The 20,133-nt window shown below is 36.8% G+C and overlaps 1 protein-coding gene across 7 annotated transcripts in view; it reads left to right on the top strand.

Annotated features, from left to right (window-relative positions):
- The window catches only part of Cbp53E (Calbindin 53E), a 262,990-nt gene that overhangs the window by 85,560 nt on the left and 157,297 nt on the right, over positions 1-20,133 (top strand). For all 7 annotated transcript variants that reach the window (XM_067770606.1, XM_067770610.1, XM_067770604.1 and 4 more), the window contains exons 5-6: positions 12,588-12,674; positions 18,317-18,457. In XM_067770606.1, coding sequence (XP_067626707.1) covers positions 12,588-12,674; positions 18,317-18,457 — 228 coding nt within the window. The remainder of the gene's footprint in view (positions 1-12,587; positions 12,675-18,316; positions 18,458-20,133) is intronic.

Below are 20,133 nucleotides of genomic sequence, written 5' to 3'. Positions count from 1 at the left end.
TTTGCTGATCCTGCTACACCACCATACACATACCATAAACCAAGGGTGCTCGATGAATTTGAATAATGGAGTCATACGACTACAAGATCAATAAAATTACTGCAACTGCCTTCTCAGAATTTCAAAAATTAAATTTTGACAACAACGTTTATAGAAAGTACAACAAAATACTTTCTGGAATGTTAACAAATATTTCGAGCTTTTATAGGTTTGCGCTCCAATTTATGGCAGGCAGGCTGACCCAGCAGTGAATGAATGTTGATAGATTTCCGTTTAATTATGTGACATGAAATTGGCTTGAATTTCAAATCATAATCTTGATGTTTTTCTACCGAAATAAATATGGTTCACTTACTCCGGAGTCAAAGTGAACGAATGTAAATCGACAGTCTTGCTTGTGTAACAAAAATTTTAAATTCCTCCGAATTTCATGACATGCATAATTTTCTTGTAATTTTACCGAAATTCATGCGGTTGTTCTTGGGAGTCAGCCGGAGTCTAAATTGGATTTTTGGTTATGACCCGTAATCAAAAGAGCCATCGGACGAGCATCCTTGCCATAAACATATTGTAACGAATCTAGGGAAATTCTGCTTATTTGCTTCCTTCTGCTAACGTTCGAATCACTAAACTGTTGAATAAATCACTCCAATATTCTGTATTGCAAAATGGTCTTTATTAGACTACGTTGGGAGTAGTACAATTATACTTCACAATTACGTACTTCACAACAGCGTGTTTAAATCAAAACTGATCAGTCATTCCTCAGCTTTCGCTGCTTTTATACTCTCTTTTGCCTTTTATGCATATTTCTACAAAGGTCTAGACCAGGCATCGGCAAATTGGAAATGCAGATGTGTTAGTGAGAGCATTGAAAAAACTAACGAACGTACTGTGCTTGCTGCTTGCTTATAACATTCGTCAAAATTGCGAGCGACGAACACAATCGATGTTACTGCGCCAATTGCTCAGCGACAACTAAACTAAAGAGAATATGAATACGTGTGAATTGAGTGTGCACAATTGTGCCACTATTTGCCGATGTCTGGTCTAGACGTTTCACCTTCTAGAATCTCCTGCTTGGTTACCAGATATATGCGTGTGTATGAACCAAGTTCGGCTGATGACTACATGTGTGTGCGTGAGTTATTCTTCGTCACCTTTTATGTACGTGTGTAAATGGATTAAAATCATGTGTTAATGTGCATAAGAGTGGCAGCTTGCTTTATTGTTGTTGTGCATTTATTTAGTAGCAGCTTAGTGATGCTAATATTCGTCATAATATGTAAACTGGTCGCGAAAAAAAGTGCAGGTTATCGAAAATTGTCTGCACTTTTCGAACAAAACGATTACTAGTTTATTTGACTTATTCATACCAACTTATTGTTGTCTCGTGGTTAGATTCTTTTCCTGCAGGATATGTATGTACTTGCCTGACTATATTTTGTATAATTCCGAATTAACCCTGGCAAACTGCAAAACTTTCTTATTCTTAACTACTTTTTTCCAAAGTTTTTTCTTGTATTATTTTTTCACCAAAATTACTTTTGGCAGCCAATGTGTTGCATTTTAAAATTCCATCAAGCGAAACTTTAAGCGCTGTAAGCATCTGTAAGTCAGTAGCTGTCAGCAGGCATTATTAGCAACACTTGCAAGACAAAATGTGTGGAGAAAATGTGAGTGAATTTTTTTGGGTTTTTTATGGAGCTTTTTTCTTTTTCCCAAGTGCGGCTTTAGCAGTGTAACACTCTCTTCTTTGCTTTGGAACGTCTTATGCAGTTTTTTTAATTTTCCCTACAGCTCTTGCTTCCTCTTTGTTTTCTTTTTACATTACAAATAGACCGACCATTCCTCTTCGCACCCAGCTTTTACTCTTGCACTGCTTTTGTATGGCTAAGCGAGGAGTAAAAGAAAAGGAATATTAAGAATTGCTGCAATGCCACGTCATGCACTCCGTGCTTCACTGCATACATATAAATATACCTAAATAATACTTGCTAGATTTACAATGTGCCTCAATTCAGCTTACAGTTTTGTTGCATCGCCATATTTTTGTTGTCCTTTTGAGTCCCTGCTAAACATTGTTTTCGCAGTTGCTTTCTTGCAGAAGAAATTCAAAAGTTTTGACTTGAATATGCCGTCGACGAGTTTCCGCTTCTATGCGGCGCAATTGTGTTGTACATACTGCTACAACAACAACAACATAACTTCCGTTGTCACATGAAATTCAATTCCAATTTAGAAGCTTCTTGAATTGGCACAACGACAGCTAATGATTCTCATCGCTGAGCACATATGTATGTATACTGCAGCAGAAGCTTGAAGTTGATATAAAGCGCAGTTAGGGCTGTAAAAACAAAATCCTCTTTGTAGTATATTCTACCTTCCCTCGTAAAAGTTGGTTTAAGTTGAAAAAAGGGCCACGTGGCTTTAGACCAACCCGTACATATTTTGACGTCAATACCAATGAATGTGAGATCAAGCCTTTTGCTTTAAAGTACCAAACAACGAGCTCTTAAGTTCTTCAAGCATTCTTGAGATAGCCTCTACTTTCCACCGTTAGTTATGTGCCGTATTTCCCATGGCTTAAAATAAGATCTTCAATGGAAGATGCCGTGGTGTGGTGCTAGCGTGGTCCTCCTATAATTGAATGCTCAGTGAAACGAGACATACCGAAAATAAAATGCGATTGTAGAAGAAGACAATTGTAAAAAAATTTAAAAAATAGTTAAGTACATCTGTATGTATTTTTGAAGCAGAGGAATCGAAAATTATTTGAATGCGTTTTATAGATAAAGAATTCAGGCAGGTTGGTGAGGCTTCCTGGTACGGTTATCACTCCACGTACCTAACCGAGGGAGTTGTGTGCTTCTCTACCAAACCGCAAAGCTCAGGTTGAAGTCCGGGCAGGCAACATCGAAAATTCTGTTTCAAAAAAATTTCAAAAATACGATGGATTCGTCCCTCGTCGGTTTACCAAAATAGAATATTAAGAAATGTTTTTGCTTTGAGAACACATGAAAATGTGTGTGTTACTTCGCAAAAAGCTTTTCAATATGAAAAAATTTAACTTCAAATAAAATTATAGAGGAGGCCCTTTTTATTTAAACTTTTCTGAATTATTTTGAGTATGCAGTTTTATAGCTCATTCAATTTTAGTCTTACAAAATATAAGTTATAGGTCTCTCGAAACTCGAATTGATTTTTGAAAATTTTTTTGAGACTTCGCGTACTAGTTAGAGTTATAATTTATCATAATTTGTATAAATAACTTTATTTATAAATTGAATGAAAAATGGATTGCCATACGAATCGTATCATACAATCCGGGCCCTGCTTGCAAGGTTTTTCTTTTCTTTTCAAATCGAGTTTTTGTTTCGTTAGACTTTCATTCGTTTTGAATCTCGAAATTACAAAAGCGAAATGAAATGTGACTGAAACAAAAGCCGAAACCGAATCTGGAAACGAAAGCGCAACCGAAAGTGTAACTGAAATCAAAATGATAACCAAAATTGGAAACAAAACCCGCATCGGAAGCGAAATCAAAAATGAAAATGAAAAAGGGCAGGAATCCAAAACCAAAAGTTTAACCAAAATCATATCCCAACTAAAACCGAAACCTAACTTGGAAATGAAACTCGAAACAATACCGCATCGAAGGTCCTGGGTTCAAGTACATCATCGAAAATTTAGAAAAAGTTTTTCCCTAGAAACAGATTTTTCTAAGCGGATTCGCCCCTTAAAAGTGATTTGGCAAACACTACGAGTGTATTTCTGCCATGAAAAGCTCTCAGTGAAAACTCATCTGCCGTGCAGGTGCCGTTCGGAGTCGGCATAAAGCATGTAGGTCCCGTCCGGCCAATTTGTAGGGAAAATCAAGAGGAGCACTACGCAAATTGGAAGAGAAGCTCGGCCTTAGATCTCCTCGGAGGTTATCGCGCCTTACATTTTTTTTTTTATTTAAGAGAGAGCAAGTGGTTCCAATTTTCGAAAAGTTTTGCACGAGATTGTTAGTGTGGAGAGTTTTGCTGATGCGACCTTTTGATAACGCAACTCGTGTCTTAAACATAGAACAAATATTTTAAGAAGACAGGCCAATTCGTGCCGTTAACTCTTATAATTCATAATTAAAAGACTCCGTCTTACTTGTGTCTTAATAATAATAATAATAATAATAATAATAATAATAATAATAATTCAAGAACAGCCACATATAATACCCTTCAGTAATGAATGATCCTCTCCTGGGGGCATGATCCTGAAGAGCCGCCTGGCCAACTGAATGTCACTGAGAGGACGAAGCTTGCGAATGCGGAGGCCAAAATTGAATCTGTCCGTGAAAACTGAAATGTGTAGTATACCAGCGAGCTCGCTATCTATTCAACCTCTTCGAGTAGGGAAGATAGTCTTGTAGCTGTTGTTGCTGTTGCTCACCTAGAAATTTTGAGCGGGCTCGTTTAACTCCATGCTCTGTATTTAGCATCAAGTTCAACTTAGATGTTAAAAGGATTCCTTTACTGTTTGGCAAAGGTAAATTAAAGCTTCGGATTTTCATCTCAGTGAGAAAAAGCTTTAGTTTTATAGCTGAGGGATTTACGTACCCTTGTTATTGGTTGTTATGGTTATTGTCGTTAAATACATTTTTTCTTCATAAATAAAAAGAAGACCCGCTGAAGAGATTGCGTAAGCACCAAAACGCGTAGGAGGGAGAGGAAAAATTTTAATTTGGTTTTAGTTATCGGTTTTCACGCTACTATACAGAGAATTATAACGTTTAACATTTTCCCAATTCAAATTTTTTCCTCTATTACCTAAATTCGATTAGCTCTTTGATGGATTGGGCGCTTCGGGGTATTCATACCTGGGCATCTAATGTCGGGTTGAAAGTCAATGCGGAGAAGACGGACATGGTCTTGTTTAGAAAGAGGTACAAGGTCCCAAATTGGACCAGGCCTAAGTTAGGAGGGGTGAACTTACAGGAGAAACCTTGCAAAAAATATCTAGGAATCATCCTAGACAGTAAGCTGTCATGGAAGCTCAACGTGCAGGAGAGGGTGAAGAAGACCTCAACGGCACTCTATGCATATAAAAGAATGCTGGAGTGTACGTGGGGCTTATCGCCCTCTCTTTCTCATTGGGTTTTTACAGCGATTGTAAGCCCTATTTTATACTATGGAGTTCTTGTTTGGTGGAAAGCCGCACAAAAAACAACATATCTCAAAAAATTAGAGGGGGTATGCAGACTATCGATACTTAGCATTACGGGAGCCCTGAAAATAACCCCGACGGCTGCATTGTATGCCATTCTGCACATTCCACCTGTATACCTGGTAGCAAAGAACATAGCATTAACAACTGCAACCAGGCTCGGTGCGTCGGGGCAGCTTGAACGCCGACCATATGGCCATAGTAGTATAGCGTCATCAATCACAAGACTACCTGATTCCCTATCTGCGCTTCAAGGGAGATCTTAAGGCCACAAAAGATAGACGGTTGGCGCAAGGGTGCGCAAATGGCGGACGAGGCGATACATGTGTACACAGATGGTTCCAACGTAGTGGAAGGAGTAGAGTCTGCGGTATGCTGTGCTCATGCGGAAATAAGCAGATCCCACAGGCTGCCGGATTACTGTAGCGTTTTCCAAGCGAAAATAGTAGACGTAACCAAAGCAGTAGAAACCCTGGAAGAAAACAGCCCAATCTGCAATCGTGTTAACTTTTATATTGACAGTTAAGCAGCAATTAAGGCAATAATCTCGCATAGCACAGCATCTAAATGCGTGTTAGAGTGTAAGTAGTCACTGGAGAGAATCGGGACAGGGAGAAGCATACATCTATATGGGGTCCCAGAATATATGCGAATAGATGGGAATGAAAAAGCGGATGAACTAGCTAAAAAGGGTGCATCCCTTGAAGCCTGTTCCGTAGACATCCCAATTAGACTGGGCGAAATTAAGCGAAGGCGAGAGGTGCACATGATCGACCAAGCAGGAAAGGCGTAGGTTCAAGCGCGGTGCTGTAAAGTGTCGAAGATTATGTGTAGGTCTTACAACCTTAGACTAACATAGTTGCTTCTATCATTAAAAAGAGAGGACTGTAACTCATGATGGGTATTCTGACTGGACACTGCCTTCCGGCGTCACATGCCTTTAAATTAGGATTGATCAGTGATAGCAGATGTAGGAAGTGCGGGTTGGAGGAGGATACGATGGAAGCTTCTAATATTTGCCAAGAGGACGGAGTTATTTTATAACATAGGTCCTGGTTTTTGATAGGGTTTTTCAGTTTGGTCGTTAAAACAAACTTATGGTAACACTACGGACTTATTCAGTCTATCTGAGGTCCTCATGGACCGGCCAGTTCAACCTAACCTAACCTAAATTCGGAATTTGTTTTAGTTAAGTCTTTAAATCCATACATAGACTGCTGTTAAAAGCGTCGAGTCAAATATGTACATACGTACTTACAGCATCCTGCATGCCATGCACTACATATTGTCAAAATTTCATTTTCCGTATGTTTGTCGGTTTAGCCTCAGAGCAATTTTAACGCTATAACAGCTGTTTAACGCCTAAAGGTATACATAAGTATGTAGCTAACACAGCGCGTGTCTGCGCAACTTTAATCATTTACATTTACAAGGTGACAGTGAAAAACTATCAGGCCATAAGCTTTATATAATCTACATGTGCATGTATGTAAGTAAGTATGTATATTTGCATGCAGGTGTTAAAAGTTTTGTGGTACATGCTACAAAAATATATACATGGTACTGTACATTAGACCTGGCATTAATTTTTTTGTCGGAATTTCAAATTCGGGTAGCGATCAAAATATGCGATTTGGTGCCAAAAATGATGTAGCAAATTTTCAGGCTGATGGGATGGTGCCTCTAAAAAAACAAATACCTCATTCATTTCGCAGCGCTATTATAATCACCCTTTTCAAAAAAGGTGACCCTGATCTTCCATCCAACTACAGGGGCCTATCACTGCTTGATTCAATTTATAAAATTTTCGCTGGTTTGCTGCTGAGCCGCATCAACGCGTGGCTTGATTGTAACAATATAATTACGGAACACCAGGCGGGTTTCCGCAAAAACTATTCAACAATGGACAATATGTTCAATTTAACTAGTATAGTAAACTTAAACTTCAGTGCGAAGAAGAAAACTTTCTCTTTCTTTTTGGATTTTTCATGTGCTTTTGACACAGTTCCTCGGAATATGCTTTTTTACAAGTTGGCTCATATCGGTCTCTCCAGCCACATTATAGAGGTTCTGCGACTCATTTATAAAGATACATCAAGCCAGGTATGGTTTGATGGAGTGCTTTCTGAGCCGTTTACTGTCAATCAAGGTGTTTGACAAGGTTGCCTGCTGAGTCCAACTCTTTTCTCGATATATATAAATGACCTAAGTGACAGTCTCACCGGCGGTGTACAGGTTGCGGGTACAATAGTAAAAGCTCTTATGTACGCCGACGATATCGTGCTTTTAGCCGAATCGGCACAAGTTTTACAGAAAATGATAAATGAGTTTTACGAGTACAGTATGCAGTGGGGCTTGAGAGTTAACCTCGCCAAATCCAAAATAATAGTTTTCAGGGAATGTAAGAGGTCTCCTACTTTTCAATGGTATTATGGGAGCGAGATCATTGAAATTGTTAATGAGTACAAGTACTTGGGAGTTCTATTGAACTACAAATTATCGTACATAAAGCAACTTGAGGCGAAACTGGCAGAGGTTAAGCCAGCTATAGATGCTACATGGTTAAAATACATAAATAACCATCGCATTTGTATCTCAAAAAAGATGAAAATTTTTGACGCCGCATGTAGGTCCATCATGTTTTACAGTGCCCAAATATGGGGTGTTGATAAGTTTGAATGCGTAGAGAAACTTCTGCGTTTCTTTGTAAAAAAGTTAATATTTCTGCCATCTAACACTCCAAATTATATGATACACCTAGAATCAGGGTTATGTTCCCTATTCATACATACTTTGCGTACACACATGCTTTATATTTCACGCTGTTTAAGTTTGACTCCAAACAGACTCCCCCGCGTTGTAGCAGAGGAAGCAGTTAGGCAAGGTTCCTACTGGGTCAAAAAGTAGAAAAACATTTACGAAAGTGTTAACATGATTCCCCAGTTGGACTTCTCCCACGCATCGCTCAAGCTTAGTATTCCAATAGTACTAGAAAAATTGATTCAAAAGTGCATGCCAGTCTAGGTCACATGACCTCTACTCCGGCTTGATTCCTACGAACTCCACCTATTTTAATGATACGTATTCTGCGTATGCCATAAGTCTGATCTTCCGGGCAAGGCGTGGCTTGCTAAATCTTAATGCTAGAACTTTCAAAAATGTTGCTTCCGTAAACTGCTCTATTTGCAATCTAAATGCTGTTGAAGACACATACCATTTCATTGGGATATGTCCTATATATAAAGATATTCGGTATAATTGTTTTGGTGAGAAAGTTTTAGATCTGCAGATGGTGATAAATATCCTTAAAGGTTGTAACTATCATTCGCTGTACGTTTATATAAGTAACTGTCTTAAATATAGAAGTCTTATTATGAACGAATTTTCCTAAATATTTGTTTAGATATAAGTGATATTAAGACACACAACATTTATTGTTATTGTCTAAAAAAATTTTATTTATTTTGTATCTAGTTCAGGTTAATTTTGCTTTTACTTTTGTAATTCCATTTTTAAAAGAAAATAAATAAACTACTACTACTACTACTACCATTGCTAATGAGGTCAAAGGTCAACATTTTTGAAAAACACCCAAATACATTTTTTCAATTAATTTTTTTATTTAATTAGATATACTATACGTTGTGCTGCTACTTTTTGCATGAATCTCATTTCTTCTCTATAATTTTTCTTCACATTAGCTGTGATCCTTTACTTTTCTAACCATTTCTAGTAAAACTGTCAAAATATAAAAACTCGCTCTCAGTGAGAGAGCAACACCAAAAGGTACGGGATTGCCTTCCAGTAAAAAATGTGAAATCTGTCAATTTCCCCACACACACACATTCACACATTCACATCCCTACACGAAATTAGTGAAAGCTTGCATCATTTTTTTCGCACTGCTCTTAGCGTGCTGATACAAATGTTGCATGAAATGAGCGTCACTGTTCCTGCAGGGAAGTAAATTGCCATACAGCTAATCGTTTGACAGTTTTACCAGAAGTAGTCAGCAGTAGTCAGCAAAAAATCTTATGACTAAAACTTGCATCTTTCTGACTGGAGAGATTCATTTTCAAATTTCAATAATGGCTCAGAAGACAAATTTATCGTTGAAACTGCTACGGTCTGCTGACACAAATGTATACTTAATTGGTAAATGTGAACCCAAAATAGTTGGTGTAAAATTACCATCAAAACAGCAAGTACTTCAGTGTTTTTTTTTATAAAGTACGCTGTGAAAACAAAACAGTAAAGGAATGCGAAACAAGCAAAAACTTTTGTCTTGAATATTTAGCGAGGTACACATTCGGCACGATTATAGAGAGCTTCTACAACTTGCATTTATTTTTCTTGGTGGTAGCATTCCAAATTTTACATTTCGTACACCTGGATCTAGGTCTCATGCTAGATTCATGTCGAAAGCCATTTATTCCTTAAAAATGTATATGTTTCAAACACACTTCAACATGTCAGCGAGTCAGTTGAATGGAATTCGAAATATGTGCGTTTTCTTAGTTTCTAGTACTGGTTTAGAATCGCAATTGTAGTTGAAGCGCCAAATAGAGATAGAGGGTATTATTGGCTACTTTGATAAAAAATTATCTACAGTTCTATAGGAAAAAATTCGAAACCATCTGTGGTATATATCAGAGGAAGCAGTTGCACTTGCCTTTTTTGATCCACTTGAAGCATCAGAAATAAAAAACAAGATGGTTTTAGAATTGCAAATAGAGTCCAATTAAGACAATCCTATCGGTGATGATATTTCTTTCCTTTTAAAAAAGTGCATGTAAGTGTTGATGAATTACAATTATTCACATCCAAAGATTTAAGTTCTTTTGTAACTACCAACACAAAAAAGTTTTTTCTCCATTGGAAATTTCAATGGATTTCTAAGATCCAGCAAATTGGCCTAAAAATGCAGCATTTTGTAAAGGGGAACAGATCTTCAAATGCATTACTGTTATGAATGATGCCGCGGAAAGAAAAGTCAAACTAATAACTGACTTTAACAGATGCTTGACGCACAATGAAGACGATAAAACAGTACTTGTTACACATTGTAGAAGGCTACCGAAAGGACTTCGCAGCCTAGACAATATCTTCATTGATTTAAAATAATAAACATAATAATAATGCTACGTATAGTATATCTAATTAAATAAAAAAATTAATTGAGAAAATGTATTTGGGAGTTTTTCAAAAATTTTGACCTTTGACCTCATTTTTGCTCTGGTTGGCTCCATCCAATCAACCTGAAAATTTGCTACATCATTTTTGGCATCAAATCGCATATTTTGATCGCTACCCGAATTTGAAACTCCAAAAAAAAAAAATAAAAACCATATGACCAAAGCCAGGTCTACTGTACATATGTACAGTACATACATTAGGGCGGGCCGATTTAAAAATCGCTCACTGCTCTGTGAAAATCGTATTTTAGGGATCAAAGTAAGAAACTTTGAAGAAGGAACCATACCTCTAAAACGAATTCTGATGCCCCCCCCCCCTCCCCCCCTTTGGGTCGAACTTTTGGGTAGGGGCAATTTCAATTCTACCTGCTGTGTCTTGTGGTGGCTAAACAAAACAACACAAGCAATTTTACGATCTGCAATTGTGTCACAGTGATACCTTCATTTTTTAAAACGATTGAATAAAAAACCCACACAACTATGTTTACGACATGCAAATGCATCACAGTGATGCCTTGGTTTTAAAAGGGGGTTGTAAAAACGCTAATTTCTAATAATTTTTTTTAATTTCTTTTCTATTACTAAGTTAAATTCATTTTTTCATTTACATATGTTCTGACTAAATAAATTTCTAAAGAGAAATATAAACTCCAAAAAGAAAAAACATAGGCATTTCAAAGTGGGATTTTTCAAAATTTGCCCCTACGACCCAAAGGGGGGGGGACATCAGAATTCATTTTAGAGGTATGGTTCCTTCGGCAAATTTTCTTATTTTGATCCCTAGAATAAGATTTTCATAGAGCAATGGGCGATTTTTTTGCCTCCCCACAAATCGACCCGGCCTAAAATATATACATAAATAAGTATATATGCTTTAGGTAATGAAGCGGAAAATCTAAGATAGAGACTTGTATGTATATATATATGTACGTATATCCGCTTGTTGTATTACGTTTGGCTTAACAGAAAAAGTGAAGTGTGAAAATTTTAGTTTGGCAATAATTCAGATTGTACCTGAAAAAAACTTTTTGAAAATAAACTTTTAGACAAAAATGCGCTATTAGCGTATGAAATGGTGAAGGGCAATGGATGCGAAAACTAACAAATATTTCGCTTTTGCCTTTATATTAGCTCTGCACTTTTTATGAAATTATAGATCGTCGCAATTTGAGTTTTGAGAGACCGATAACTTATATTTTATAAGACTAAATTGATTAAGCTATAAAACTGCATAAAAAAATTCATAAAAGTTTAAATAAGAAGTTCGAAATTTTCTCAAAATCTCGAATATTTTCGTAAACAATTTTTGGAGCTGCTTTGCACAATTTTAGTTACAAAATAAATTTTGGATTTTTTTCTTAAATTATTGAGAAACTAAAAAGTTAAACCCTTATGAAAAAGTTTTCGTGTTCGCTGAAAGAACTTCAAGCCGAAATCTGATTTACTGTTTTAATAAGCTTTTCATTACAGAAATACTCTCCTAACTTCCTTACCAGTGAAGATGAGTGAATCCATGTTATTTTAGAAAATTGTTTGAAACAGAATTTTCGATGTCATTTGCCCGGAGTTCAACCGGAGCTCTGCGGTTTTGTGGAAAAGTACACGACTCCCGCGGTTAGGTACGTGGAGTGATAACCGTACCAGGAAGCCTCACCAACCTGCTGAATTCTTTATCAATAAAACGCATTCAAATAATTTTCAATTCCTCTGCTTCAAAAATACATACAGACGTACTCAACTCTTTTTCATTTTTTTACAATTCTACAATCGCATTTGATTCTCGGTATGTCTCATTTCACTCAGCATTCAATTTTAAAATCCTTCAAATAAATTGTCTGAGTTTGCACTTGTGTTAGCGGAAAGAGCAGCAACTTTTGATAGCAATTACTTGAAATATTTTTGCTACTAGAAATATTTAAGAGCTTATACGAAATTCAATTTAGTTGAGAATTTGGTAGTGTTTGACTGGAAATACGTTAAATTTAACGATCATTATATTGAAGTGACTAAGTGTAGGTAGGAGATTTAGCAGGGAGAAAAATAGAAAAAAAGATTAAAAGTAGTAAATTTCACTAAAAAGAGTTCTTAAACAATGGGAGGTGTTTAAATTTAAATTTCTGCATTTGTTTACTTATTTATATCTGCATTTCTAACAAAATGCTTCCTCTGCTTTTCTTTTAACAGCTCGCTCAATTATTGCCAATGGAGGAAAATTTCCTTTTGCTCTTCCGCTTCGACAATCCATTGGAATCGAGCGTTGAATTTATGAAGGTAAGTTTGCTAAAGCAGTTTAATTAAATTAGTAAATTAAATTCAATTTAAATAGAAACTGATTGCGCTTATCAAACAAATAAGTATGTAACTTACACACACTTATGTATATACCAATTAATATGTATTGTTGACATGTATACACGCTTAATCATACAGTTTGTTTTATATATTTATACATATTTATGCAATATATTTCATTTACTTTGATTTAGTTTTTCCTTTGTGTGTTTGTTCCATTATACACGTACCACATACTCATACGCCCCGCCATACCGTTTTTGTACTCAGCTGAGCAGAGCTCACAGAGCATATTTCCTTTGTTCGCATAACGGTGCCCCGTAACGGCATAAACTAATCGAGATAGATATAGACCGCTATATATCAAAATGATCTGGGCGACGAAAGAAATTCATTTAGCCATGTCCGTCCGTTCGTCCGTCCGTCTGTCCATAAACACAATAACTTGAGTAAATTTTGAGGTATCTTAATGAAATTTCGTAATTGGGCACTCATCTCAGATCGCTATTTAAAATGAACGAAATCGGACTATAACCACGCCCACTTTTTCGATATCGAAGTTTTCGGAAAACGGAAAAAGTGCGATAATTCATTACCAAAGACTGATAAAGCGATGAAACTTGGTAGGTGAGTTGATCTTATGACGCAGAATAGAAAGCTAGTAAAATTTTGTACAATGGGCGTGGAACAGCCTACTTTTAAAAGAAGGTAATTTAAAAGCTTTGTAAGCTGTAATTTGGCAGTCCTTGAGGATACCATGATGCAATTTGGCAGTAACGTTACTCCTATTACTATGTATGTGCTAAATAAAAATTTGCAAAGTCAAACAAAAAATTGAATATCTTTACAGTATATAAGTAAATTATGTCAACATTCAACTCCAGTAATGATATGGTGCAACAAAATACAAAAATAAAAGAAAATTTCAAAATGGGCGTGGCTCCGCCCTTTTTCCATTAATTTGTCTAGAATACTTTTAATGCCATAAATCGAATGAAAATGTAGGAATACTTGTGACATTTGGTAAGGACATAGCTTCTATAACGGTAACTGTTTTCTGTGAAAGTGGGCGGAGTTTTTATACATAGTCGACCGTCTGTCCTTCCGCTCGGCCGTTAACACGACAACTTAAGTAAAAATCGACATATCTTCACTAAACTTTGTTCACTTGCTAATCTGAACTCACTTTATCTTGGTATTAAAAATGTCGGAAATCCGATTATGACCACGCCCACTTTTTCCATATCGAAAATTTCGAAAAATGGAAAAATGCCATAATTCTATACCAAATACGATAAAAGGGATGAAACATGGTAAGTGGATTGGTTTATTGACGCAAAATATAACTTAAGAAAAACTTTGTAAAATGGGTGTGACATCTACCATATTAAGTAGAAGAAAATGAAAAAGTTGTGCAGGGCGCGAAATCAAAAGCCCTTGCAAACATGACAGGAATACTGTTCGTGGTATTACATATATAAATAAATTAGCGGTATCCGACAGATGATGTTCTGGGTCACCCCACACACATTGGTCACATTTTGGTCGATATCTCGAAAACACCTTCACATATACAACTAAGGGCCACTCCCTTTTAAAGTCCTCATTACCACCTTTCATTTGATACCCATATCGTACAAACATATTCTAGAGTCACCCCTGTTTAAAGTACTCATTAACACCTTCCATTTGATAACCATGTCGTAAAAACACCTTCCAGGGTTACCCTGGGTTCATATTCCTACATGGTGATTTTCCCTTATTTTGTCTTCTAAGCTCTCAGCTGAGTATGTAATATTCGGTTACACCCAAACTTAGCGTTCCTTACTTGTTCCTTGGTGTGTTTGTTCCATTATACTCGTACCACATTGTTCTTAGTTAATATACGACAAAGAGGTTTTCTGTTACTCATACGCCCCGCCATACCGTTCTTGCAATTAATTTCTACTTCCAAGTTACTTGCAGCACACAAACACTCAAAACGTTTACTTTGGCCATTAGTTCAGAGAGATTAATTGGCTACAAAGATTAAGTACGTAAATAAAAACTAATGGCGAAAGAGGTTTTTGTGTTTGGTTTCTTTATTTGTTTTTTGTTTTTTCATAAATTAGCTTGAAATTGTGTGCAATCGGAAATTGATAGAAGTATGAAAGCTGTTTCCTTAAATTATTTTTAGTTTATCAATTTATTTATACACTTCGTAAATACCTAAAAAGAGGGTTAGATTATTTTGAAGTCGGGGTATATCCAAATGATAAGTTAATTATTTCGAAAAAATGTTCTTTTTTACAAAAACCTATAACAAAAACCTTTGTATAAAATAATGAAATAGTACCTCTCTTCTTGATGTTCTGTGATTATGAGCGCTTCGGTTGTGTGATGGATGTGTTGGGTTAGGTTAGCCTGACTGTGACGATTGTGATACCACTGACATGAGCAAGAGGCCGTCCTCCTTTCAAGCCTCAGCCCTTTACCTTTCGGCTGTTCGATATAGCGCAAAATATTGAAAAAGTAGAGCTCAGTAGAACTAAACAGTGATGAAGAACTTCTTCAGGTACTCCATAATCTTACATTTACATTGCACCATAAGTTCGAGTTTTTGGCCCATTTTGGAACTGCAAGTGTGTGTGTATTACAAAATGGCCCAGTCTCCATATTTGACACATTTTATGGACAACAACAGTGAGCAGAATGTGACTGTAGATTGTAGATGCTAGTGCAAAAATTAATATAGGGGGAACCTTTTCAATAAACGAAAGAGGTTGAAGAATTTTTCTCACTAGATCCTTAATAGTCACCCCAGGCAATAATATTCCCTCATCCAAGCAGACTTCAGCAATGAGGAGAAGTCCTACACTGGACTCAACAAAGGGGGTTCGGCGCTAGCAGAGAACTTGAGATTTCAGGGTATCACGGCAACTCAAAAAACTTAGAACAGCAGTAAAAAAAGCTTTCACTGAACTAAACACAATTAACATATTGCAATTATAGCAGGATGCGCTAAAGATTACGAAAAAACAATTGCAACAACAAAACTATATCCTGAAAATCCTTCTGCTGCTCAAAAATAAACACTCGCGTCCACGAAGATTCAAGCTAATGAACACACATTTCCCTGGAAGCGTTCACAGACCAGAACAACATTTCCCTCTTAACAATAAGCTATGTGATCCAAAGGTCTTCTTGCTCTTTAGGGTATATTAAGCTAGTTTCATTCTAATCTATGAACCGCAAAGCTGGAAAAGAACTCAAGTAGTTTCCTGACGGATGAAAAAACGCACAATAATGTAAAGATAACATAGCAATAAGCTCCACATTCTAAAAGGTCTAAACCTTTCTAAGACGCCGCATGCACATATGAAGAGACGATTAACAGACATTTCTTTCCATGAGCTCATTGAATAAAAGGAAAGATCACTCAAATGCAAGCAATACAACCCACAGTAAATAGAGTTACATAGGCAAAGGCTCGGTGACAATGCCGCGAACTATGGAAAGAGAAACCCGTCTTCCCAAACCTCCGGACTGTAGCACTAAACGTGATACTACTCAATCTGGATAAGAATGGAGTTAACGTAATAGGATTTGCGGTCGACGATAAACCCGCAGTGTATATGAAATCCGGCAGAGAGAGCTTAGTAGGACACATACCTGGAAGGAATCAAGCGGACTTAATGCTAACCCGGGAAAGGGGGAATTGCTACATAGTATCAGTAAGAAAACCGAGTAATTTTCACTGCCTTCCTTCCTTGGCTCAGAACCCTCGGATTCTTCAAATGTCAAGTAACTGGCTTGGCTTTACACTGCGGTCATAAGAACCATACTAGCGGGCGGAGGCGTGGTGTGCTGACCAGCCATATGGAACTCAACACAACATTAAAAAACTAAGCAACTTTCAACCTGCAGTCTGTGAATTAATTGGAAATGGGCGGTATCCACTCTGCTTGAACGACCAGGTGGAAAATGATTTGAATTCCCTTAATGAGACTAATTGGCGCCTATTAACCCAAGCGACTGGTGCGCCTTATTTAGCGACCATAATCGTTTAAACGGTTAAGCGCCAATTAAGTAAGTAAGTAAGTAAGTCTTTGAAGAGCAATGTATTTATTGACAGCTCTAGCCTCAGTCATAAGACAAAGAGAGTTAAGATGCTGAAACGAGAAGCAGTATGCCATCCTAAGCAGACTCTACGGCGTGGATGCAAACACAAACTACGATGAGGTGAGGTTTCCTTAGTTAGCCGATACGATATGTAAGGAGCACAAAAGGTGTTTTAAATGGACCTTTTATTTGTATGCAAAGTCATCAAGATTGGCCGTATATATTATATGAATTTTTCAAATTTCATCAGTTTAATGTTAAGCTTCATTCGTGAAAGTTAAGAAGCCTTTGGCTCAGAGCCGAATTCATCCCCACCCTTACTTGTTTCAGGTATAGATGACTCATAACTTCCTTGGTGGCAAAATATTGTAACGAATTTACTGCATATCCCCTTATTCGCAACCTTCTACCAACGTTCGTATCGCTAAACTGTTGAATAAATAACTCCAATATTTAATAATGCAAAATGGCCTTTATTAAAGTACTGCACAATAACACTGATACTTCACAACAAATAGCTTGCTTAAATGAAACTGATTATCGCGCCTCTACTGTTGTTGCTTTTATACTGTGTGATTTCCTCGTTGCATCTTCTAGGCGAATTTACTTAGTTACTGGTATATAATTATAACTACAGATGCACGTGTGTAGCTATCATATGCACGTGTATTTGTGAGCGACACTTCCAAAATTACAATTGCAAACTTTTGGGAGCATCTCAGATAGCTTCACCTGTATGAATGATTGTTTGTAATTTTCTAGACTCTCGGCAGTAGTTAAATAAATTGCTACAAAACGAGTTAATAGCGGAGACACAAATCCAATATCAAAGTGGTTTGTAGATACTAAAAGGGCAACATATTTGCGTGTTTTTTAAGTGTTTTTAAATATATTTATATTACTCATCGTGGTCCCCATTCCATTTACCTTATCTGTTCTTTGTACGTCTCATTAGTTTCCCTAATTTCGACTAAAAATGGCTCTAAAGCATGATGCTAATTAAAGTACAATTTGTTTTACATAAGGTCGCCATATTTTAATGATTTTTTGGGTATGAAATCGTAAAAATGCAAAAAAATGACACCAAACTTTGCTCCGCCAAAAGATTTTTTTGTAAGTCGCCTTAGCGACACCATCTGCTACCAATGAGCGACATTCTATTACGAGCGACTTTTTTGGTTTTTTAGGCATAACACCATTCCCTAAAATAAGCTACGCTCAGCAAATGCTTTGTACTTTGTCACATCAACCCATCAACCCAACGACCCATACGCACATCTACCCATCTATGCTAAATACTACCTTTTCTTATCATTTATATGCGCTCATATCCCAGCTATTATTCATGCGTCTAAAGCCCTTTTATCATTGCCCTTAAGCTAACTTTTTGTTATTAATTCTTGTTGTGCTTGTTGTTGTGTCGCTGCTTTTTCCTGTAATAACTGTATACACTTGATTATCACCTATTTTTTCTAAATTGTATATTCTTCCTTGTGTTTTTTTTGCCACCTTTCTTGCAGATTTGGCGTGAATACGACACCGATAATTCTGGTTACATTGAAGCCGATGAGCTGAAAAACTTTTTACGTGATTTGCTAAAAGAGGCCAAGAAAATTAATGATGTTTCCGAGGATAAATTAATTGAATACACCGATACAATGGTAAGTACATACAAACAAAAATGCACGTGCACATAAAGTTGAAAAGTAGCATATTTAATGCTGATTAAGCGCTTAAGGGACAAAAGAAGACATTAACGATGCATTGTGACGTTTTATATGAAAATATGGATATATTAGAGCACTTAGACTATGCATATATAAAAGCTCAAAAGCTAATATTATTTTTGGAAAAAAGATCGTAAATAATGTGCTTATAAAAGTTGGGTTAATGTGGGAGATACGTAAGGTTTCTAAAAGGCTTCAAAAGGTACTTTTATTAAGGCCAAAACTTTACGCACTCGTACGTATGAGATTGGGGGTAGGAGTACGAGTGTGAGTGGGAGTAGATAAAGAGAGAGTGGGGTTGGGAGTGGGACTTTGCATGCGAGTGGGAGTGAGAACGAGGTGGGAGTGGGAGGGGGTCGCAGTAGGAGTGAAAAAGTATCCAAAGTGTGAGTGGGAGTGGAAGAAGTAAGTGGCAGGAGTGGCAGTGTGAGTGAAGCTATATCCACCGTTTCAGTAGTAATCGGCGGCGAAGTGGAAAAGGAAGAAACAGTGGGAGCAAGCGTGGAAGTATGCGTGAAGGTGGGGGTGACATAAGGGAAATTTAGTTGGCCGTATGACCACTTTGTGATCTTACTTTATCTGACTATGGAAATTTAGAGGATTTCTGTTTACCCTTATAAAGCAATTTAAGCTCAGCACAAAAAGCAACCATCTTCAGCTGAATTGCTTACACGCTAAGTTGAATTTCCCTGGAGGGAAGTCAGTAACTAGTGATACAAATTTCTAATTAACTACTATTTCGATAGTAACTATATTTGTTTCAGTTAAAAAATCGACAATTTGTTTTTTAAATTTAGGTTTAACATGCTGTTTTTGCGAAATAGGCTATCTGCAAAAGAACTGCTAACAGCTTTAAGGAGCAATTAGTATGCCTTCTCTTCCTACACTTTCCCACTGACTCTCGTAACTGTCGAAATAGGGTATAATATAGGATTAGAAGCAACATGTAGAATTTCAGTCCGATTCAGAACCAACGAAATATTACCAAGAAAAGGCTTTGATCTAAACTGTAATTTGTTACACTAGTTCGGAAGAATGGAAAAAGCGCCAATAAACTAATTTGTTCGGAACTATAGAAAAGGTAATGCGACGGGCACAATTTCCACAGCCTAGGACATGTGAAAGAGATAAAGGGTGAACTAGTAGTGGTTTTGAATACACTAAAAGCACGTCTGTTACGAACTAGAGATTTTCTCTAGTGGGGTGTTCTTCCTATTTCAAAGGAGGTCTTCCCGGCCCAGCTTTTAATCTAATTGCGCAAATTTGAATTAAAATATTGCGCAATGTTTTTTTTTCAAAATTCTCTTAACATTTTTAGTTGACTACGTTTTTCTTATCTCAGCGAGGACCAGGGCCAGTTTTTATTCGATTTTTTACTATGACTATAAAAATAAAGCAAAGGAGCGCGGTATCAGCAAATTTTAAATAAAAAACTTCTCATATGTATTTAATTAGCGAGCTTTACCCATATTGCTTTATACAATGGTTTTCGTAATTGATATTAGAGAAAAATTGTAAGTTTACAAACGGCGATGGTTACTAGGACATGTTTCTGAATTTCACTTCTTCATCAGCTAGCTTTTCGGGAGCTGAGCGTTGAACTCGAATCT

Source organism: Eurosta solidaginis, chromosome 3, assembly GCF_040869045.1.
Source record: "Eurosta solidaginis isolate ZX-2024a chromosome 3, ASM4086904v1, whole genome shotgun sequence".
Taxonomy (NCBI): domain Eukaryota; kingdom Metazoa; phylum Arthropoda; class Insecta; order Diptera; family Tephritidae; genus Eurosta; species Eurosta solidaginis.
The sequence above is the reverse complement of the archived record's forward strand: the minus strand, read 5'-3'. Positions and strand labels throughout refer to the sequence as shown.